Consider the following 21,996-nt stretch of genomic DNA (forward strand, 5'->3'; position numbering starts at 1 on the left):
TCAGTAGTGCGTGGAAGCTGGTATCATCTAGAACCATGTCAGTGTTCATCTTTATTTTAAAAGCACTTCGTGCGATCGCTGTCATCTGGGTGATCCTGTACCTTTACCTGAAATATGCACACACCTATTGGAAGAGACGGGGCGTCCCATCTCTTCCAGGACACTGGTTTTTTGGGAATGCGAAGGATGCACTCCTCATGCGCAAATCTCCTGCAACGGTGTTCGGTGATCTGTACCATCAAGCTTCCGAAGACGATGACATTCTGGGTATCTACATCGCGCACAAACCCTTCTTGGTCCTGAGGAATCCGAAACTGATCAAGCAAATCTTAATTAAGGATTTCAACTACTTCTCGGATCGATACTTTACGGCAAGATCCATCCACGATAAAATCGGAAGCTCGGCTCTCTTCACGATGAAGAATCCAGAATGGAAGTACTTAAGGTAAATAAAATGAAAAATATCGTTCAGAAAGAAATATTTCAATCGATGTACTGAACCCTTTCATATACTTTAACTCTTTTACTAGAGCGAAATTGACGCCCGTATTTACGAGCGGAAAAGTGAAGAACCTGTTCCCCTTGATAGTCCAAACGGCGGACTCGATGAAGAATTATTTGGAGAATCAATTCACAAACGGCACAAGAACGAATACATTGCCGGCAAGAGAGATTTCCTTAAAGTATACCACCGACATTATATCTTCCGTTGCTTTTGGAATTCAAGTGAATTCCTTCGATCCGTCTCAGGGCAAATTCTTTTCGAAAGGTACTCGCGCAAGGATATTACGATTGATTTACTGAAACCAATTTTACGAGCTCGATGTCGTCATTAATTTTGTTCGTTTAAAAGTTCAAGAGTCACTCCGTCTCACGGTACGACGAGGCCTACTATTTTTCTGCATGTTCTTCTTCCCGGCAATTTCGATGATCTTGGGAGGTCAAATGTTGGGTTCAGCTACGAATTACTTTCGTAAAGTATTTTGGGATTCCATGGATACTAGGGAGGTGACGAAATCGAAACGAGGAGACCTCATCGACTCCCTGATAGACCTGAAGAATGCCAAACAGGATAATGACTTCAGTTGGTGACGAAATGATTTTTCTTCTAAAATCTATCGTGTCAATTTCCCCGTAGAGATAACATACGATATTTGCAACTTGATTACAGAGTTTGAGGGTGATGCCTTGGTTGCTCAAGCGGGTATTTTCTTTGTTGCTGGCCGCGAATCCAGCTCGACAACGATAAGCTTTACACTCTCCGAACTCGCTAAGCATCCTGATATTCAGAAACGAGTGCGAGAAAATATCCTCGAGACGCTGGAAGCGCAGGGAATGACTTATGAAGCTGTTCAGAGTATGAAGTACCTTCACCAAGTGATATCTGAAGTTTTGAGACTTTATCCACCGGCTCCGCTCATCGATCGAGTGGCCGTTGAAGATTATAAGGTAAATATGGAAGGAAATCATGAATAATAATGCACGTGGTAGACGCGCGTGACCACCGTTTAAGAGCACATCCTTGACCATGACCAATAAGTTTACGCAACGATTGCTCGAATTACTTAATCAATTCATGTCACGAGACACATGCTTAGGATTCTTATTGTTAACTCAGACTGAATTGACATAAAGAGGCGATGTGAATATGACATTATATAAATTAGGACAAACAAGAATAATCTTGTTTCAATATTTCTTGGAAAATCTTGTGTGCCCATCTTTTGATATATGTCTATTTGAAGAATAACTACTCTTCTTTATAGATACCAGGAACAGATACGATTATAGAAAAAGGAACGCCTATTTACATACCTTTGTTTGGCCTTCAGCGTGATGCAAGGTATCATCCCGATCCTCTGACTTTCAATCCTGATAGATTCAGTGACGAAAATAAAGACAATATTACGCCATGTTCGTACATACCTTTCGGTGATGGTCCACGAATTTGTATTGGTACGAATGTTTTTTTATTAAAAAATATCCCTGGGGTAGTTAGTACATTTTCACTAATATTTATTAAAATGTTTTCAGCTCAGCGAGTCGGTCTATTGCAGTCTGTTGTGGCAGTAATTACGATACTTAAGGATTATGAAGTTTCATTAGACCCTACTGGTGATTACGAAATTGACCGCCGTAACATCTTCGTATCACCGTCAGATCGATTCAAATTGAAGTTTACAAAACTTTAATGTGCCATTCGATATTATAAAGTTTCTGTACAAAAGATTAAAAATATATGACAATCGGTGTTTTTTTTGCCATATATGGATGTAAATCTTTAAATGCTACCGTACAAAAAATACCATTATTTAGTAAAGTTTTATTTCGGTAACAGCGTTAGGTACTTCTTAAATTCCGGGATTACGCAATCTCGTGGATTTAATGGTATTTGCGCTGTGAGATAATCGCTCAAATACTGCGGCAGGAAACATAGGATACCTTTGTTCGCCAGCATTGCCCAATCGATCGGCTGGCTGACTTGCCTCACGTTCACGAAGCAATGAGTGATTTTCTTTCCCGTCGGACTTGTGTCGTACGGTGGTCTGAAACGATGAATGTAACGCGTATTTTTCTAGTATGACACGTTTATTGAGAAAACAGTAGTTTACCTTGCTTGAACAACTTTACCGCCTCCAGCTTCGATCAATCTCTTAAATTGATCGTACTTCTCTCCGGAAACTAATAGTAAAGCCACCATATTGTTAAATGCTCCGAGTGGTTCCTTTAATAACTGAAGCCTCCATCTGTAAGCAGCGGCTGCGATCATCACTTCGATTTCTCCCGATGGATCTGGTATGATACCTTTGCTTTTCGGATTCCCCCATTCATATTTTTCTTCCTACAAACAAAATGAATCTTTTTGTTGCAGGTAGTGATGCATTAGAGCTATCACTGCGAATAATACTAACATCAAGGAATTCGCCTTCCTGTTCCGAATCTCGGAGGTACATGCAATGTAGTACCCATTTTCCGGATGCTATACTGCCAAGCATTTTTTCGTTCCTTGCAGGTCTAAGGCAAAGCAAATGCGTCGCACTAATATCAAAATTAGCATCCACCGATACGTCGCCACCGAGGTCTCTTATCACTTGTTCGTACGATGTTCTGTCCTATAAAGAAAAATACGTTAATGAAGAATTAATGCAAAGTATATTTACGTATAACGACATACTTTTATCCCTGAAAGCATGAATTTCCGTTTTTTTGGAGGTTTGGGCTCTTCTGGCAATTCTTCTTCCATGTATGCTATAGAATGGTCGGGAGCCGTTCTCTCATTTTGCTCTTCGTGTATTGTCGTCTGCATATATATGCGTTATTACAATTAATCCATCTATAGTATTCAAAGTTACGAGAATTGAAATAAACAACTTACACGTCTGGAGTGACTTGGGTCTTCCCATACGATAGCATCGATAGGTTGAGAATCTTTTACGCTAACTGTAATAAAAAATAAATATTACAAAACCAAACAAAAGTAATAAAAAGATAAAGTAGACTTACATTTCTGTATGGGATCAGATGGCTCTGCGGTGTATGCGTTCGCATTTTCTCCAGAGAGAGAATATCTGTTCTCGGGTGTACTTGATGTCCTCTGGAGTACTTGATCTAATTGTGCAATTTGCCTATAATATATAATTCTTTATAGATAACTTTACTTATAAAACACTTCAAAGTCTTATGCATTAACTTACAGATTAATTTCATTATTTTGTAACGGACTATCTTCATGGAAGTCCAACTTTCGATTAATGGGAGTTGTACCAGTTACTTTACTGTCACTGTCACTATTCGATGCTTTCGGTGTGTCTATTGCTCGCCGATTGTCATCAGCAGGTGTTCTTTCATGCGCCTCATCCTGTTTTAAATAAACATTTTGAAGCATTCTTAAGTATTTAAACATATTATATAATTACATATCGAAAATTAGAAATATTTACTTCCAAATTATTGGCTTGATTTTTTAGCTTTTGCCACAATTGTCTTTTCAGCTCGGAAAGAGGCTGCAAATATAATCGTACAAAAATGAATTACACATGCATATATGGTAAAAGCTTCAAACAAAAAAAAAACGTACAGTGCTGGGCGGTCTCCTCTTTAAAGGAGGTTCCTCTACCCTTAGGTCTGGAAAATTGTCAGCCCATTTGACCCAAGCTTTTCGTGTCTCTGGCGAGGGATTTGGTTTGAATATCTGACCATATGGTGTTTCTGGTGTAGAGACATGGAATGGCGATTGTGGAGTTTTATTCATAAGTAAACTAAGCCTCTTATTTATTAGCGGCGTGTCACCGGAACTACCATCTTGGTTCTACAATTAGACTTGAATAAAACAACCCGTAATTTAAAATGTTTAGAAATAAACAAACGAAAAATACATACTTGTAGATGAGGAAAATGTCGTTTTGGTGTAATAATGTTTCTAATTGCTGGTTCAATCGGAGGAGTCATTTGACTTACATTGCTATTAGATAAACTTGTATCCGCTACGCAACTTTCGTGAGGTCTTTCCGGGGCTTAACAATCAAATACCATAAAATATTCATATGTATTTTGAAATGCACTGTAAATTCGAATGATTTAATTATCCAGTTTCATATACCCATGGTTTCTCCTACAAGGTATGGAGTTTCATCGACTCGTTTTAATTGAGCTGCACAAGCTTTTAACCACTCAGCGGTAACAGCCGGCAATTTCCACTTCACCGCCGCATTATACTTATTTCCTTCTGGCGTCGGACAAACTAAATGCGTGCTTCCGTAAGTATTTTTCTCAACATTGGTTTTACGTACAAAAATATCCTGACACCTAAAACCAATAACCTTTTAATAATCTATTTAACTTGATCGGTTAGTAGTATTAAAAATATAATACATTGCACCCAATTCCGTAGCTAAAGTCGCGAGGTATGTTCGTTCTACGCCAGTATACATGCTCATTGTAATAATACAGCCTGATAATGGATTCAAATGTTTCTTTATAGACAGTGGTCTATGGTAATACATAATGTCGACTATTAATTCTTGATTTAGACAGTCTTCCTATAAGAATGTTTCTGGTAATAGTGTATTTTAAAACATTAAGATTTTAAAAAGAAGCAGTGGTACTTACAATATACAACTCGGTAACGATTTCATTTACTGTATGTTTTAAAAGTGCACCACATTTTGGTACAACGGCATAATCAGGTATACCAGCAAACGTGCTCGAAACAACTGTTCCACCCATCGCTACGATAGTCCCGGCTATGTAACTTTCTTCATCGCTGAAGCCAGTTACGACAAACGTATGCCCTGTATATTATTTTACCTTATTATTTTTCGTAACGTCATATTATCATACATTTATTAAGAACACATATTACCTTCAAATAGTTTATCATTTATAGCTGTAGACTGACTGATCGGTACGGCACTATCATCAGCTGCATTTTTGCTCTGTGCTGTTTCAGACGCTAATGTGTTTTTTAACTGTTTTGCTTGACTCTTACAATCGGTATTTATAGTTTTCTCATTACTATCGTCTGGGACAGTTCTATGTGATTTTAACAAATCTTGCATTGTTGTATCATTTGCTGCAACTAATTTGGAAACAATGTGTAGATTACATATCCACATGTTTACAGTTATTATTTAGGAGGCTTACCGACTGTATCTTGAAGATATTGTTGGACGAGATCAGCTTCTTTCTCTTTTTCGAGCGTTGCCAATTTTTTGTCTATATCAAAAGATGGTATGGGGACCTTTCTCGGTTTTTGTAACATCTGTAAATTCTGAAAGATACGTGTAACATTAAAGTGTATACATTCGTTTTATTGACTTTGTTATATACTTACTCTTTTGCTTAATGGAGATGGTGGTTCTGGAACTGTTTCTGCTATGTTACATTTTCGTTGAAATAAGAAATTTTCTTCTGGCGCAGGTCGTTTTAATTTGATGCTCTCTTCTAACCATTCCAAACTTAATGTATACGGACTATAAAATATTTGTAATATTAAAATATAAAGTAATAAATGATTACGGTATTTGTCCATTATCATACCATAATCCTTTCGATTTCATTAATTTCAGATCGTTTGCCGCTCTATTTTCATCTCCGATGATAACGTGTGTTAAAGCGTCCGATATATCATCGAGTCGCGTTGCGCTACCAACGTTTAATATTTTGTTAAGCTTCTCCCTTTGACTAGAAGAAAACCCAGCAAGATAAATCTAAGAATAGTAAAGAAATTGATGTAAAAAAATATCATCTTGCAATATTTTTTATTTGTAAGCGAGAAAGCGAGTATTTAATTCACATACATTGCACCCATCTAAAAACGGACCAGCCGTTTTTGCTTCACCGAATGTGAGTCTGTCCAAAATCATAACTGTTCTGCCTAAAAATTTAGATTAGATTAGCATTAAATTTATTATTAGAAACGTTACTGCATTTCGTATGTTCGAGCACAAACCAGAAGAACTGTTGGGTACAAAGTCAAAATTGGATACACTACTCATTGTTGTTGTCATTAAACTTTCGTCTACACACTGACCAGGTTGCAGGTCTAATGTTATGGCACTTATTGTTGAGCAATTAAGAGTTTCATATCCTATTATAATTTAAAAAGTTATAGTATTAGTTGTCATCTTGTAATATTAATTATTGTAAGAATAAAATATTTTTACCACTCTGTCGCTCTGGAGTAGAACATGCTTTTAATGATTTTATTAAAAAATTTTTGAAAGGTAAAGCATAGTTAACTTTTATGCTTTCATACACCCAATTTGGAGTTAAACAGGCAATATTTGCTCGTTTTGCATATTTTAGTTTTTCGCTCACTGGGCTATTTTCAGGTGCAAGTACAACTTTCACTTTTGCACCATCTAAAGGGCCCATGAAAGTCTGAAAGGACAATAATATAAATGAATATTGAAATGGTGATGAACAAACTAACTTAAGGAAGTTATATTTTACCCCTCCATGATTATTGATTAATTGTTTGATTTCTTCTTTTTGACGTTTTGGAAGATTCGACGACGTTACAACTAAATTAAGGAAAACGGAAGCTTTGTATTTATCAAACATATTATCATCTGCTTTAACAAAATCCTTTAAATTTGTTTCCCAAATTGCTTCAATCCATTCCTTCGTAACTATTGGTATTTGCATATCTATAGCAGTCTATTGAAAATAGGTCAAATGTTGAAAACATTAAAATGTACTTTTTATTTATTGCTCCATTTACCTCATATTTTGCTGACATCACAGATGCTGTTACAAGATGCGTTACGCGACTTCGTAATTGTTTTGTGAAAATACCTCCCATATATTCTACCAATTTTTCTATGTGTTCCTATAATTATCAATCTATTAGATACTCTTAATTGGATAAAAGTAATCTTAATTTGAATTTAAAAGTTTTATTAGATATACTTTTTCTTTCTGTGGAAAACCAGAAGCACAAATACAAAGTCCTCTCATAGCTGTTGTATATACTGGACTTCTTCCTTCTGGAATTGGTTCTCCATTAATAAAGCAAAGTAATAAACATCTAGGTCCAACTATCCTATAGGAGTAAATATTCTTAAATAAAAATCAATGATAATAAATTATACTATTAAACTTCAATCAATTTGTCTTACTTACGGGCATTTGAACGTCTTTAAATTCTCAAATATATCACCTTCAAATTCTTCCATTATAAAAACATCATTTTTAGCAGGTTTCATTTTATTACATTTCACCTCTGTGATCCATGTTGGTTGTAAGTCATGCTCGCAACATTTCTAGAAATACAATTAAATAAGTTTTGCGATATAAACATCTTCATTTATATAAGGATTTATTTACTAACATTATATGCATGCCACATGTCTTCCACACAATCATCTTCAGAATTATACTTCTTTGGCACAACAAAGTAAAGATTTACATCTGTATCAAACTGGCTCTCCTCATTCACCATTTTGATAAGCAATATTATGAAAAATACTGTTTCAAAAACGAGATAATTATTGTACTTCTTGAATAATATTCATACGTGATTCATAACGCACTAACTACATGATAACATCGATTTTAGGGTCATAAATTAATTACGTACAGTACAACGTAATTTTAATTACTGTACATCATACAACGATTTTTGATCGTTTAATATGACATTACGATCATTTAAATCATTCAGCGATAGGTTAGATGTTTTTTATCAAAAAAATGTCAACGAATTCTTTGATTTTATAAGTGTGTTTCTACATAATACATACGATAGTGTTTAAAGTGTTTTAAAAATATTGCAAGTGGCACTATAAAAACCGACGAATCTTTAAATTATAAAATATGATTCACAACACCATGGGCAACAGTTGTATTCATCGGCACCGCAAATATGCTATCCTTGTCGCACACTGGTGCAGTGATGGACAGGATGGACTCGAGTCCCGGAGATAGAAGGAATCAAACTTCCTTCGATCTTCCTCTTTGTGCATGTGACTCTGATACAGAAGGTACGTTTCGAGCTAGAATTAAAACTTATTCCAGCTCTTCGAAAATCATTACGTTCTTATAATATCAGAAGTAAAATTCGAGCCAAATTCGATTAGTACCACCTCTTCGTTCATCATGATCTCCTCATACAAGAGGTAAGTTTCAAGCAAAAAATAAAAATTACGATACCAACTCGTACATTACGTTCTCCTGATACAAGAGGTAAGTGTCGAGCAGAAAATAAAAATAAGGACACCTACTCGCTCATTACGTTCTCCTGATACAAGAGGTAAGTATCGATATTTAATTAAAAGTTATGCTACTTCTTTGAGTATCATGTTCTCCTGATACCAAAATATAAAATTTCCTCAGTATTTCGATACGTACCATGAATTTCTCGTGCCACCTCCTCGCATATCATGTTCGCCTGATACCAGAATAAAAATTTGGCATGACTTTTAATTGAACATCAATACTTACCTCTTGTATTAGCAGAACGCGTTGATCGAGAAGGTATCATAATTTTTATTCTGGCTCGATACTTACCTATTGTATCCGGATCTCATGAACAGCGAAGAGAAATTAATAGGAAACATTTTAGAAATTGAAGAGAAATAAAGGGAACTGTCTAGAGCCCTTAGGAGTTGTTAAGAGATATTAGGGGGGGTTGGGAGTGCAGTGATATTTAAATTAATCGAAAATTGAGATATTTGAAAGGTACAATTAATCTGCACTTTTATTATTAATATATTTTGATTGCGCACAGCACAAGTATATACAAAGATGTACGATAGCACGTTACATTAGCCCTTAATCGTCTTCATCTGAATCGCTTTCGCCATCACTTTCATCTTCTAATTCCGGCATAGGAAAACGTAATACAGCTGCTATTCCCGTAACTTGTTCTAACTCTAGATAGTTAAAAGCATTAATGTTAAACAGTGTCAGAAGTTAAATTGTAAAATTTGAGATACGTGAAACTTACGTTCACCCGATACATGAAGACTTGAAAATATTTTTACATCCCCACCAGAGTCTCTTACGTTTTCAACTATTTCAACATATTCTTTCCTGACATCAACATCTTGACACCTGAATACAATTAGTTAAATAATAAGAAAGTAAGTAGAACTTGATTACAGAAAAATATAATTTATTTACCTAAATAATTTATCTGAGATAAGCAATGTTTCAATAGCCTGAGCTTCAATGGCTTTATTAATGTGCTTCTTCCCATAAAATGCTCTCGAAGGATCAGTTTGGAGTACTGTAAAAAATGTTTCTAGAGCTTTTACTTCACCAGCTGCTTTTGTTTCAGAAATACGGGACATCACTGCTGGCTCAGCCAAAATCTCTATTGTAAAAAATCACAAAAATTGTGCAATTATACCATTCTTACTTACTTAAAAAAAAAAAGTAATTTACCTTTTAATGAATGTTTAAATCCGGAACTCGAATGGACAAGCAAGAATTTACTCCTATTTTCTATTATTGGTTTGTTGTCAGTTTTAATGGCTTGTTGTATCATATAGTCCATATACTGATCTTTGACAAAACCAGGACTAGCAAGAATAACACATTTCACGATATCAAAATTGATGTGTCTTAATATTCCTTGCATTATATTTTCATAAAATCTTGCTAAGCCCTAAAAATATTTAAATAAACTATTGTTCCATATAAACAGCATAAAAATTGATTTAAAAATATTAACCTTTTCATGTTGTGAAACATTTCCTTTTCTTTTTCTAGGGATAACTTGATCTATTTTAGCACGTACTATTGTCATATTTGAAGTTATTAAGCAAATATGTGCTATGCCTTCTTGCATCACTACGGCAGCAACATCTGCATTCTAAAATAAAGTATATAATCATTTGATTAAACAGTGGTTTATCACTATCATTACTTTACCTGTGTAGGATCGCATGCAGTATCAACTCTTTCCAAAAAAACGGAATCCCATTCAGCTTTCCTAATTGTAAACTTTCGATTTTGTTCTACATCCAATGTGTGATATGCTCCCACCTATAAAGAATCATACCTATATAGTAAGTAGATACTTCATAAATTCTTTGGTAACTCTAAACTAAATTACCTTAACATATTTATTTTCTTCTACATTTTTACCCCTCAGTCTTAAAACACATGCCTGTTTATCAAAATCGATGACTTCTACACATATAGTAAGAGTAGTTCTGACTCTATGACTATTGGAGCTACCGGTTGCAGATTCCATTTGCACTTTTCTATAAAATGCACAATAAGATATTAAATATTACATGGGAATCAACATAAAAGTTTCAAGTAACAAATGAAAGGTATACAACTTTACCCATCTAATAAGATTAACATTCGTACCTAATAGTGGAACAACTAACAAAATCTCCTTTACCAATGAGATTATATGTATGCCACATATCTTCAGTATTTTCTGCGATCAGGGACACACTCCTGACAATATTTATTCAAATTCAGATAATTCTTTATTCTCACTATAATATTTTACGACTAGTTTACTCACCCTTTCCCATCTTTATCAACATACTTTGATACTAGCTTCATTGTAGACAATTCGTTTCTATATTATATCTAAAAATATAAGACATTAAACTTTTGGTTTTCGTATCATTATGTTAAGAAAATTTGAAGAATATACAAATACTTCGAGTTAGTGTATCTTCGATTTTAAAAACGCGTATCGTGCGGTATGTGCTTAAAAATCATTCTCGTATATCGGAGAATTAAAAATGAAACGAAATATAGGACTTGGAAAACATTTATTCAATTGCTTTTACAAATAGTGTTGCATGTTAAAATAAGAGTTCATTTATTTGTAGGTTATGTTAGGATCGGTTCCGGTTAATGTTACGCGATGTTTAAAGAGAGTCATGTAATTACCTTAGGAATAATTGCACTGATCCGTATTTCGAAAAATCATACATCTCGTATTTTACGCTTGATTGGAATGACGTAAAATAAGTCTTGCCATATGTCAAACATGATACTTTTCTGTCGAACAACAATCCCATCCATGGTTCGATTAACAAATTATCTGTACACAACGGTTTACAGATGGCGTGTAAACGAAATTCTAAAAAATTAATGCGCAGTTATTATTATTATTATTATTATTATTAATACTCTGCAAAACCGAGGCACTGATTAATTGCCTCAATTTGTCATTACTATGTTCATCAATTTAGCTCTGCAATTCTAGAACCATAAAGATCTGTAATATCTGTATGTTTCAAGAATGCGATAGAGAACAATCACTGAACTATATAGTTCAGGTGGTTATGTATTAGTGGCTCCATCGGTGGAAGAACGTCCAAGTTTGTAGTGAAAATAGTTCCCGCTCTTTCTGTAAGATGGTGCCACCGATATGTTAAATCAATTATGCTTTATTTTTCATGAATGCGTAATTAATACGATTTTTTGTGTTATAAGAATGGAATATATTATTTTAGAGGCGCTGACCAAACTCCGAAAATTAGTTCGGCCTGTTCACTGCTAGATGGCTATTCATTTGAGCGAAAATGGCGGAAACTCACAAGTGAAACTACGAGATTTAAAAAAAGTTTAAAAAGTAGGCTAGTTTATGACAAAAGGAAGCAGACTAGTACCAATTTTAGCGAAGCAAATTACGAAAAAACAAAAAATATTTGGTTTCTATTATAAATTCATTAGACAATTTTTTACATTTACATCATTTACAAAAGATACAAGATAGTTTTAAATATCTATGATCACGTTCAATTATGAGTAAATATATGTGATGCTTATGATCATGACATTTGAAAATCGTTAGAATGTAATTAAATAATTATCCTTTGATAACTGCAATTGGCCTTAACTTGATACATTTTCGAGAAATGCCTGCTGCATGGCACGTATTTACAACGTCTGTCACATTTTTATAGGATTCTGGTGCCTCTTCCATCACCAACTTCGGGGAAGCGACCCTAATAGAGATTCCTTGTTGTTCTAATTTTGCTAGCACATCCATATAATCCAAGTTCCTGCGCGATTTGGCCCTAGACAAAGCTCGGCCCTAAATAGAATTTATAATTAATATTTAATTTCGGTATAATTTCAAACTGAACAAACGTTGCTTTACTTACCGCGCCATGACAAGTAGATCCAAACGTTTCTTTCATACCCTGTTCCGTTCCAGTAAGGACATAACTGCACGTGCCCATGGTACCGCCTATCAAAACTGGTTGTCCTGTTAACTGATAGTCTACAGGAATTAAAGGATGATGAGGTGGAAATGCTCTCGTAGATCCCTGTAAATAGAATAGCATTTTATGAAAACCTAATCGGTTAAATTGCACATATTTAACTTACCTTTCTATGCACTAGAAGCGTCTTCTGTTTACCCTCGACCAAGTGTTCTTCCACCTTTGCGATATTATGAGAAACGTCATATATAACGTGCATATCTAAATCATCGGGAGATGAATTGAACTGCTTGGCAAAAGCCTGTCGACTGAGGAACGTCATAGAACTTCTGTTGACCCATGCAAAATTGGCAGCTGCTGCCATTGATTTCAAGTAATCTTGACCTTCCTGAGAATTAATGTGAGCGCAAGCTAATTGTCTATCGTTCGTTTCGATGTTGTCTCGTTTCATAGCTTTTTCCATTTGAACGAGTGCGTCTATTACGAAAAGAGAAAATATATCGAACTCTCGTTTCTGAGAACAGCTTTGATGAATGGGTGAGCGTATTACCAGTTGCAACCTGATGACCGAATCCTCTGCTACCGGAATGAATCATTACACAAATTTGACCTTTCTCTTCGATACCCATTTTGCATGCAGCCCATTTATCATAGATTTCATCTACTACTTGAATCTCGGCATAATGATTTCCTGCTCCTAAGGTACCCAACTGAAAGACAACATTTTTTAATTTAACCATCCTTTAATACTGGAACAGAGAAAGTAAATTTATGACTTTTTACCTGAGGAAGTCCACGTTTTTTAGCCCTCATTGACACCTTTGACGAATCCGCGTTAAGCATTCTACCATATTCCTCACAATGTTCTTTGTCTTCAGCCCAGATATAACCTGTGTACAATATAAAAACATATTTTGTAAATACAGTGTTTCGTATTAATAAATATGCCAAGTAAATACCTTCTCTAAGGGACCAGTCCATTCCCATTTCTAAAGCTTCCTCTAAGTCCCGTGCATTCATCGGTATGATTCCTTTTGAACCAACGCCAACAGGAATATGATCAAACATGCTTTGTGCAAGTTGCTCCTATTAATTGTATTACATTACATAAATTTCATTACATAGTTTCACATAAATATACAATTAATAGTTGGTAAAGTACTACCTTTACAGGTAAGACATCCTCTTCGAATAAATTAGTTCTTAATAGACGAACGCCACAATTTATATCAAATCCTACTCCACCAGGAGATACTATAGACTTTGGATCATTCATGTCAAATGCTGCCATATTACCGATGGCAAAACCATACCCGGAATGCACATCTGGCAATCCAACTGATCTCCATACAATTCCAGGAAGGGCAGCTACATTGGCAATTTGTTTCACTCCTGGGAGAAAACCCCCAACTGCACCTGGTCTGCACGAATTACGTAGCTCTTCTAACATTAACCGTTCTAGTGTGTTATTTACATAAAATACACCTTCAACCTATAGAAAATTATTTAACGTAGTTTAAACGTCCAGCAGAAATTGACAGATCGACATGAAGGAAGTACGAAACGTTATGTTGTAAGAAATATACCTTCATATTAGGTTGGAAGCCTTTCTTTATCCTCCAACATGTTTCGTTTATCTTCTCTAAGTACTTTAATTCTTCGTTGTATTGCCTGACAACCATTTCGAGTGATAATAAATAATTTTAAAGTAAACAAAGTACAGTAGCCAACGGGGCAACCCTAAACTCAGTTGAATTGCTGCAGTATTAGAATGTCTTGTCAACGCCATCGATGGCGGAACGTCCAAGTTTGTCGAGAAATAATGTTTTAGTTTTTACGCTAGATGACGCTACTGATATCTATAGTAGCGTCATCTAGCGTCAAAAAATGGGAACTGTTTCTCGACAAACTTGAACGTTTCGCCACCGATGGCACTGATACGATTTTCCAGCTGTTATTAGTAGCGTCATCTAGCGTAAAAAATTAGAAACTATTTTTCGACAAACTTGGACCATCTATTGATAGATGGCAGAAGAGTTTTCTTTTTTTTTTTTATTATTTTTAAAGTCCGTAGATACCCTCTACATTACACTGTCTTGCATTAAGTATTACAATTCGACATTTTCTTATTTCTACACTACAAAAATAATATTTGCTGTACCTTATACACTATCAATATTTGTGCCTATATCTATTTGTACATTTTCTTACGCTTAAATAAATCCCCTCTGCAGATCTGCCGAAACACTTTCGTGTTTCACTGTGTGCACCGCTTTACTGGTGTGCAGAGAGGAGATTCATTAGTTTCTTCTAGTAGAAGATTTTTTATTAAAAATCATAATCAAATAATTTATTGTCAACCCAGAATATAAATAAATTTAATAAACTCATAAGTATATATATTAATTTTTGGTTGCTTATGCAAATTAGTGATGATCACTTTGAATTTCGTTCCTATCTAAACGTCTTATCACGTGATTTGGAACTACGTTCAGTGATACCGTAACGAGAAGTTATAATACTCTCTAGTGTTGTTTTGCAATCCTCGAATGCTTTCTGGTACGAGGTTGTATAAATAACCTATCTATGGTGAATATAAACGTCTGTATGTGATGGCGAAACGTCAAATTTGTTCCATGCAACGTTCGGGGAGTTCTCAAATTGTCAGTATCGCTGGGAAGTGATATTAAAGAAACATGGTTTTCGATCACCTGAAATAATAACAGTTTCGCTTTGACTTAAAATTTGAAAGACTGAAGGTAGCATAGTTATTTAATAGGAGATCGCATTTAGTACAGATATTTAATGTAAAATGGAGTGTAAGATCGATGATTTGCCAGACGTGTTGTTGGAGTACATTCTAAGTTTAATTCCCCCTTACAAAGATCTTCAGGAATGTAAGCTTGTGTCCAAACGATGGTTCCATGCTACCAAAAGTATGTTAAACTTTTTTTTATTTGAAGTATACTTACCTTTTTTATTTTTAACATTTTTAAGCTTATATTTTTATGACAGATGTTATACAACATAACAGAGCTCATTTTCACAAATCTGTCGCTTATGGATCATTGCTTTGGAGCCCCTGGCCATCTAAACATTGGATGCCTATTATAGGAAAAAGACACTCCCATTCTGCTTGCACGTATGAAAATTCCATGTATGTCTTTGGTGGATGTACAGCTACATGTACAACATTTAATGATTTATGGCGATTAGATTTGGACACAAGAACATGGGTGAGATTAATTACTATGGGGAGTTATCCATCTCCCAAGGCTTGTGCTACTATGTTATACTATAAAAAAAGTTTCATTCTATTTGGTGGATGGTCTCTTCCATCGCCATACTCCTTACACCAGGTATTTGAAATGAGTAATAATGAAGGTAATTAAATAATCTTTTAAATTTATTATATTATAATTTATATGTTCTCAGCAACCAAAACTATTCAATGAATTACATGTGTATTCTATAGAATCTAATAAATGGATTGCTATAAATACACTGGAAAAGCCTCCACCTGCAGCAGCACATTCCGCGTCAATTCACAAAAATTATATGATTGTTTTTGGTGGTATAATGGGTAATATATTTTTTGATAGGTAATATATATATAATATATAAATACTGAATTTTGTTTTGTTGTTTCAATTTGATTTCATAACAAGAGCACTATGTTATTTTGAGGCAGATCCAATGACGTATGGTGTTTGAATTTGGATTCATATAGTTGGCATAAACAAGCTACATCAAATATAAAACCAGAACCACGATACGGTCAATCTCAAATTGAGCTAGGAGATAATCACCTACTTGTACTAGGTGAGTTTACATCATTTTAATATAACATATTAACTTCATTGATGTACATTTAATTTTTGTTTTATTTTAATGTAATGTATTGAAATAAATTGGAATGTTCCAAACATTAGGAGGTTGTGCTGGTTCTAACATTGCTATGAATGATGCTTGGTTACTAAAAATGGAAGGCACAATCTGGACATGGAGAAAAGTAATTATGCATAATACAGAGTGGGCACCAGCGCGGATTTGGTATCATCAAGCTTGTAAGGTAAAACCTTGAAATTCCTACAATTATAATTTGTAATATTCTGTATTACTTATTATTTGTGACTTTTTGACTTAAAAGGTGGGAAATTATATTATTGTTCTTAGTATAAACAAATGTCAAAGAAAACCAAACGACATGAATATATCGCTAAGAAATGTCACTGGTCAAAGAACGGCTCCTTCGCAAGCGTGTGATCCAGCTTCTTTACAAGAAAGGTTCATATAATTCTATTAATTATTGGTATCAGTTACAAATTCGTATAAATTTATGACAATGTTTTCAGACCAGGAAATGTATCTCATCCCGATAGAGAAGTAAACGTTAATGGTCGACACGGATCTTTTTCAAGGGCCTCTGTGCAAAATGCACAATCTTCGTCTCACACTCCTAGTTTTACAAAAAATTTAGCATTATGCAATGACAATGTTTTAAGTATGGCTGCTTTTCGTGACGAACCAATCCGTAATAGTTCAAACAGCAACCGGCAACGTCAATTAGAATCACTTCGAAGAATGGAAGAAAGAATTAGAAATCGAAGAACGCAATCGAAAATTGTGAAAAAGACGGGAAACACATTATCTATATTTGTATTGGACATTACGAATGTTTTACGCGATGAATGCACGGCTTCGTGGATTCCTTTGAAGCAGAATAATCAATCTGGTCCCGATGAAAGAATACTTTATTCACTTGTACCAGGTCAAGGTGAATTGATAGTATTTGGTGGCATCCGTAAGGAACAATTTCTACAAAGTCACCCTGTCATGGACGAGTCCGAAGTCTATAACGATCTCCATTTTATAAATCCGCCAAGATATGTTATTTAATATACCAACTAATAGCGACTAATTCATTTTCATATTCGATGGAGAATGTTTTAATTTTGTTAGCGTTGCATTGAATTTAGTTGTGCCACAGAATAGTATTTGTTAAAAACAATTTCAACTTGAACGTAACAACAGTGCAACAACGTAAGAAAATATAAATATTTTGTGATAAATATTGAACGCTCAAAAATATTAGTTTATTTCTTTTAAAAAGAAACATCCTGTAGAAAATTTAATTTTTTGGCATATGGTAAGAATTTACAAATGTTGATTTCATGAACACTACACATAATTATAAATCTCAAGATTTCATTGTGAAATCATTTATTTACACATTTTCCACACACCATGAATTATACACGGCTTAATCGTCTTCGCCTTCAGTTGCTTTTAAACTACCGAACACTTGTGATGGAATAGTTTGTTTTTCAATGGGTATATCTGAAAGTAAACATACGAATTAGGAAACAGAACATAAAATGTGTATGTTGCTATGGCAAGTGTCCAAATCAATTTATAAACGCATTACATGTGATAAAATGTAATAAAAATCTAAGTGTGTTATTATGTATTCTATATTACCTTCCTCTACATCCGCCTCATTGTCGTTAACATCGTCTTCGATATCGATATCTATTTCATCCGGATTATTCACTTGAGAATCCGATTTACCATCTCCTTCTGTTACACCACGAACAAATTTGATACTGTCCTTGTATGCGGTAACGTTGTCTATAAAATTATATTATTGTGTTAGTATAGCGTAAACATTAGATATTCTAAATTACATCTTTACGAAAACTCCGATTGAATACCTGTACTTGGCGTTTTACTATCCAAAAGACGCATTGCGTCCACTGGAACATCGGACGGTGGATTCGTTGCATTGTTTAACATTTGAGCAGACATCATATTCACTTGTGTATTGTACATAGCTTGAACGCTGCGTTTAATTCGAAGCATTTCACGCATTGTATCCTCATTGCCATGTCTCACTTCAAATTCTTTCCATATTTGCCAGAAATTCGATGTTACCTATGTAAGACATAAATATTTATACAAATAAAATTCTATATTATTTTTTAATTATTCGATCGAATATTTCATACCCTCGGGTCGCAAATTTGACTGCAGTGCGCATATATTGCTCGAGCCCTGTCAACTTCTCCCAATTTCGTCTCCATCTCTGCAAATCGCAGACACATTTCTCTTGTATTTTCCTCGTTTAGAACTTCAATAGCTTTTTCGTATATTTGTCGCGTTTTCGGAACGCCATATATATCTGCTGCTTTCTTGATGTATATGTTGAACATCTCAAATCTTTCTTCAGGGAGAACGGCACTCGTTGCTCGTTCGTAAACGGACATTGCGTGTCTAGCTAAGCCGTGTTCTTCTTCTAATTTTGCGTATAACAAATATAAGGCTGCAAACAAATATTTTAATAAATAAGCAAAAACAAAATATTTTTCGTAATATTTCTTTTTCATTCGATTCTAAGTGGCAATACCTTTAGCATATTTAGGTGGACAGTGTTCTAAGCACTGTTCGAACAAATCTCTCGTTCGTTCCAATTTTGTACCACCATAACGTTTTAAGAATTTCGTAAGGTACGTGTTCCATATGTCGTAAACATTAGGCCATTTGAATAATGCGATTCCTTTTTCATATGCCTATTAAAAATATCGAGGCATTACTTACGATTAAAGTCTATTGGCTTTTAACAAAATCATAATCTGATATTTTACATACCCTGAAAGCCTCTTCAAAATATTTATTTTCTTCTAAAAAGAGACCGTAATTAATAATGATTTGTGGCGTTGCAATTTTTAAATCTATGATCTTATCGTACACCGCTTTGCACGTCTATGAAAAAATACAACAAAATTATAAATTACGAAAATAAATATTATAAAAGTGAATTTACATCTTCACGTGGATACTTTACCTTAAACGTGCCAAAACTTTCTTCCAAGTCTGCATACATAGACCAGACTTTCAAAGATTTATATAACCTCATTTGAACAGTTTCAGTTTCATCGTGATAAGCTACTTTGCGGAATGGCATAGCGGTAGCACGATGCATAAGTTTCAAAGCTTCTTTATAATTTCTGTATGGATAAAATTGTATTAATTAAAATAAAAATGCAAAAAGATTTTTGTTTTTAAATATTCAATATTGCAATAAAGGAATCAGTACCCATGTCTAATTTCCATTTCCGCCCATTCACACCACACAGAGGCAAGGTCGTCAACTTTAGTATATGGAACATGAGTTGCCTTTTCGAAGACGACTCTAGCATCCGTTATTTGACCATTTTCTTCATAAAATTTGCCAAACGCAACCCATAAAGTATGTAATTTGCCTACTGCCAATTGTGGCTGCACAGTTTGCACAGCTTCCGTATATGTATTAATAATCTAAAAAGAATTAGTAACTAAATTAATAAAACGTTTCTTTTGTTGAGTGTTAAGCAATTCTTCTATATGAAATAAGATAATAATTCTTTATACTTCGTGCGGCTGCCCTTCGTAAAGCATAACTCTTTTATGCCACTCTTGTACGTTATGTGGATTTTGTCTAAGTAATACGGAATTGAGTAATAATAATCGTCTTTCCATCAAATGTTCAAATCGCGCCAATCTTAATTCTAAATCTATATCATCTGTAAAAGCAACGATAGAAAATATTACAATTCAAGATAATAGTGTTACAGTTTTTATGGAGTATTAATATGTATGCGCATGTTTATACCATCTTCGGTAGGATTTTTTGCAGCGTCTTCCATGCGTTTACTGAGGCTAAGTTCCTCAAACTGTGCATACGCATCAAACACTTGTGTAAAATCTCTAACAGTTGTCACTGTTTGTATTGCTTCCTCGTAAATGTCTCTTGCCTATCAAAAATAAGGAATATAGAAATTATTTCTTTTGAAATTATATATGTATCAGGGTATAGAGAAATATTTTAATACCCTTTCAAATAAGCCGCTGCGAACGTAGTAATCAGCCAAAGAATTCCAAAGAGGACCTAATTGATCTGTGTAACGTCTCAAACCACCTCTGATAATGGCATCTACATTAAGAGATTTTATTTTGGAAGGATTTTTTGATATCAAGTCGCATAATTCATTCCATAATTGATGATTTGATTTCCCATGCTTTGATACAAAGTCATCTTGGTTAACAATTTGCGCAAGTTTTACAGCTGCTTCGTCGAGTCTTTCAATTGATATCAGGTATTCTATATATTCTTCTGTATCTTCTGGAGCTAACTAAAGATAATATACATATTGTCTAAACACAAGTAGTTAAGATAAGTTACGTTAATAAAATAATTTTATACCTTCAGATATCTCCTGAAAACCCTGACAGCAGTCTCATACACATTATTTTGCTTTAGAAATTCAATATATAATGGCCATACACGATGATGTTGGGTAATAGGAAGTGCTCTAAGTGCCCGATCAAAAACTTGTCGCGTATGAGTAATGTAACATTGTTCTGTCATTAGCGTGCAATAATCCATCCAAATTCTAGGCATTTTATGCATGAAGACTAGGGCACGCTCAAATGCATTATTTACATCATCATAAAGGGGATCTGTTATACATCTTCCTTTTAACTGACTTACACGTTGACGTAAATAATTGTACCATAATTTGTAACTAAATAAAACAAAAACTTTAGTATCATATAAAAGACTATCTAACATATTATATTAAAATATAAGAATACAAATCTTACCTTCCAGGAAGTTCCTTTAATGCTCGTTCGTAGACAATGTTTAAATTACTACTTTTTGTACTTTTCAAATGATCTATGTAACGTTGCCAATGTTTTACAGAATAGGGATTTCTTAAGATTTCTTCTTCATATGGTAAATCTTCTTCGTTCTATATAAAAGAACATCATCAAAGTACTGAACTAGTGTATACAGAACAAAATGAGGTTAGCTATAACGATGTACTTACGAAAACGTATAAATTCCCTTCTTGATCTTTGCGCTTCAACATCATTGATAACCTTATTAAATTTTATACAATTTAGTTAGATTAATGGCAATAGTAAGTCATCTGCATTCCGTATTCACGGGATAGGTTATCTTCTCCTGTTTTGATGCAGTTCGATGAAATTTGTTCCAACCGCGCTATGCAGCACTATGTCAAGGCGGTATTTCATTGATCACGTCTAACCTAGAATACTTAGGTCTAATAGGGAATGTAGCGTTTATTAGCTAATAGAGTCATTTAGAAATACACTAATAAAATTATTCGTATTATCGTAATATAAGTAAAAAAATATTTGATGTTCTTGTAGTACTTTTATTTCCGAAATAATCAAGATAATTGCACATTTCGTTATATTTTACAATGAAAATAATAACAATTGTAGCAGTGTCTGAATTGATTTGGAAAAAGTTGTGATAAAGATGTACACCTGAAAATCA

The 21,996-nt window shown here is 34.3% G+C and overlaps 6 protein-coding genes across 7 annotated transcripts; 2 read left to right on the forward strand and 4 right to left on the reverse strand.

The window, feature by feature from the left end:
* The first annotated feature begins 35 nt into the window (after positions 1-35).
* LOC128892462 (cytochrome P450 6k1-like) lies at positions 36-2,192 on the forward strand. The gene is made up of 6 exons (XM_054152903.1): positions 36-445; positions 531-769; positions 854-1,084; positions 1,172-1,449; positions 1,767-1,956; positions 2,035-2,192. Exons 1-6 carry the CDS (start codon positions 36-38, stop codon positions 2,190-2,192), a joined length of 1,506 nt encoding a protein of 501 aa, XP_054008878.1.
* LOC128892501 (DNA topoisomerase 2-binding protein 1-A) lies at positions 2,186-8,361 on the reverse strand. Of its 2 annotated transcripts, none has more exons than XM_054152959.1 (25): positions 7,835-8,361; positions 7,627-7,766; positions 7,414-7,546; positions 7,226-7,333; positions 6,955-7,161; positions 6,669-6,882; positions 6,452-6,589; positions 6,300-6,376; positions 6,040-6,209; positions 5,834-5,972; positions 5,644-5,770; positions 5,363-5,578; positions 5,110-5,291; positions 4,873-5,039; positions 4,601-4,806; positions 4,381-4,514; positions 4,079-4,309; positions 3,942-4,004; positions 3,696-3,859; positions 3,505-3,626; positions 3,377-3,441; positions 3,176-3,301; positions 2,913-3,113; positions 2,613-2,842; positions 2,186-2,546 (listed from the first exon to the last, which is right to left on the reverse strand). In XM_054152959.1, exons 1-25 carry the CDS (start codon positions 7,943-7,945, stop codon positions 2,324-2,326), a joined length of 3,894 nt encoding a protein of 1,297 aa, XP_054008934.1. In that variant the 5' UTR covers positions 7,946-8,361; the 3' UTR covers positions 2,186-2,323. The 2 variants fall into 2 exon arrangements, with proteins under 2 accessions (XP_054008934.1, XP_054008933.1); XM_054152958.1 differs by having other exon boundaries at positions 6,666-6,882; positions 7,835-8,360.
* An 812-nt stretch (positions 8,362-9,173) lies between these two features.
* Positions 9,174-11,515, reverse strand: LOC128892237 (protein pelota). The gene is made up of 10 exons (XM_054152503.1): positions 11,368-11,515; positions 10,991-11,058; positions 10,828-10,920; positions 10,565-10,715; positions 10,381-10,494; positions 10,181-10,321; positions 9,892-10,114; positions 9,628-9,820; positions 9,452-9,558; positions 9,174-9,377 (listed from the first exon to the last, which is right to left on the reverse strand). Exons 2-10 carry the CDS (start codon positions 11,029-11,031, stop codon positions 9,277-9,279), a joined length of 1,164 nt encoding a protein of 387 aa, XP_054008478.1. The 5' UTR covers positions 11,032-11,058; positions 11,368-11,515; the 3' UTR covers positions 9,174-9,276.
* A 252-nt stretch (positions 11,516-11,767) lies between these two features.
* On the reverse strand, positions 11,768-14,426 carry LOC128892235 (RNA-splicing ligase RtcB homolog). Its single transcript, XM_054152502.1, has 8 exons — positions 14,237-14,426; positions 13,816-14,142; positions 13,610-13,736; positions 13,434-13,540; positions 13,201-13,360; positions 12,817-13,127; positions 12,591-12,755; positions 11,768-12,520 (listed from the first exon to the last, which is right to left on the reverse strand). The coding sequence occupies exons 1-8, from the start codon at positions 14,330-14,332 to the stop codon at positions 12,293-12,295; spliced, it is 1,521 nt and encodes a 506-aa protein (XP_054008477.1). The 5' UTR covers positions 14,333-14,426; the 3' UTR covers positions 11,768-12,292.
* Positions 14,427-15,142: 716 nt separating this feature from the next.
* Positions 15,143-18,118, forward strand: LOC128891767 (F-box only protein 42). Its single transcript, XM_054151547.1, has 7 exons — positions 15,143-15,586; positions 15,666-16,009; positions 16,086-16,252; positions 16,342-16,472; positions 16,583-16,722; positions 16,801-16,937; positions 17,006-18,118. Exons 1-7 carry the CDS (start codon positions 15,463-15,465, stop codon positions 17,547-17,549), a joined length of 1,587 nt encoding a protein of 528 aa, XP_054007522.1. The 5' UTR covers positions 15,143-15,462; the 3' UTR covers positions 17,550-18,118.
* Positions 17,723-21,717, reverse strand: LOC128891764 (pre-mRNA-splicing factor syf1 homolog). Its single transcript, XM_054151537.1, has 14 exons — positions 21,521-21,717; positions 21,294-21,442; positions 20,893-21,214; positions 20,522-20,821; positions 20,302-20,443; positions 20,061-20,212; positions 19,747-19,967; positions 19,495-19,657; positions 19,299-19,412; positions 19,057-19,219; positions 18,659-18,972; positions 18,365-18,584; positions 18,132-18,281; positions 17,723-17,990 (listed from the first exon to the last, which is right to left on the reverse strand). The coding sequence occupies exons 1-14, from the start codon at positions 21,563-21,565 to the stop codon at positions 17,914-17,916; spliced, it is 2,532 nt and encodes an 843-aa protein (XP_054007512.1). The 5' UTR covers positions 21,566-21,717; the 3' UTR covers positions 17,723-17,913.
* Positions 21,718-21,996: the final 279 nt, after the last annotated feature.

This window comes from Hylaeus anthracinus, unplaced genomic scaffold (assembly GCF_026225885.1).
Source record: "Hylaeus anthracinus isolate JK02 unplaced genomic scaffold, UHH_iyHylAnth1.0_haploid 12002, whole genome shotgun sequence".
NCBI lineage: Eukaryota > Metazoa > Arthropoda > Insecta > Hymenoptera > Colletidae > Hylaeus > Hylaeus anthracinus.

Excerpts from the sequence above, each read along its gene's own strand:
- LOC128892462 (XM_054152903.1), top strand. The coding sequence starts at position 36 with ATGTCAGTGTTCATCTTTATTTTAAAAGCACTTCGTGCGATCGCTGTC. Across the intron at positions 770-853 it reads GGGCAAATTCTTTTCGAAAG|TTCAAGAGTCACTCCGTCTC; the intron begins GTACTCGCGCAA and ends TTCGTTTAAAAG. Across the intron at positions 1,085-1,171 it reads CAAACAGGATAATGACTTCA|AGTTTGAGGGTGATGCCTTG; the intron begins GTTGGTGACGAA and ends ACTTGATTACAG.
- LOC128892501 (XM_054152958.1), bottom strand. The coding sequence starts at position 7,945 with ATGGTGAATGAGGAGAGCCAGTTTGATACAGATGTAAATCTTTACTTT. Across the intron at positions 3,860-3,941 it reads ATCAAGCCAATAATTTGGAA|GATGAGGCGCATGAAAGAAC; the intron begins GTAAATATTTCT and ends TATTTAAAACAG. Across the intron at positions 3,627-3,695 it reads CAAAATAATGAAATTAATCT|GCAAATTGCACAATTAGATC; the intron begins GTAAGTTAATGC and ends TATATATTATAG.
- LOC128892237 (XM_054152503.1), bottom strand. The coding sequence starts at position 11,031 with ATGAAGCTAGTATCAAAGTATGTTGATAAAGATGGGAAAGG. Across the intron at positions 10,921-10,990 it reads GTTGATAAAGATGGGAAAGG|GAGTGTGTCCCTGATCGCAG; the intron begins GTGAGTAAACTA and ends AAATATTGTCAG. Across the intron at positions 9,821-9,891 it reads ATTTAAACATTCATTAAAAG|AGATTTTGGCTGAGCCAGCA; the intron begins GTAAATTACTTT and ends TTTTTACAATAG.
- LOC128892235 (XM_054152502.1), bottom strand. The coding sequence starts at position 14,332 with ATGGTTGTCAGGCAATACAACGAAGAATTAAAGTACTTAGAGAAGATA. Across the intron at positions 13,541-13,609 it reads GGACTGGTCCCTTAGAGAAG|GTTATATCTGGGCTGAAGAC; the intron begins GTATTTACTTGG and ends TATTGTACACAG. Across the intron at positions 13,361-13,433 it reads AAAAACGTGGACTTCCTCAG|TTGGGTACCTTAGGAGCAGG; the intron begins GTAAAAAGTCAT and ends GTTGTCTTTCAG.
- LOC128891767 (XM_054151547.1), top strand. The coding sequence starts at position 15,463 with ATGGAGTGTAAGATCGATGATTTGCCAGACGTGTTGTTGGAGTACATT. Across the intron at positions 16,010-16,085 it reads CGCCATACTCCTTACACCAG|CAACCAAAACTATTCAATGA; the intron begins GTATTTGAAATG and ends ATATGTTCTCAG. Across the intron at positions 16,723-16,800 it reads GGTATCATCAAGCTTGTAAG|GTGGGAAATTATATTATTGT; the intron begins GTAAAACCTTGA and ends TTGACTTAAAAG.
- LOC128891764 (XM_054151537.1), bottom strand. The coding sequence starts at position 21,565 with ATGATGTTGAAGCGCAAAGATCAAGAAGGGAATTTATACGTTTTC. Across the intron at positions 20,444-20,521 it reads GCAGCGGCTTATTTGAAAGG|GCAAGAGACATTTACGAGGA; the intron begins GTATTAAAATAT and ends TATTTTTGATAG. Across the intron at positions 19,413-19,494 it reads AAAGTTTTGGCACGTTTAAG|ACGTGCAAAGCGGTGTACGA; the intron begins GTAAAGTATCCA and ends ATTTTTTCATAG.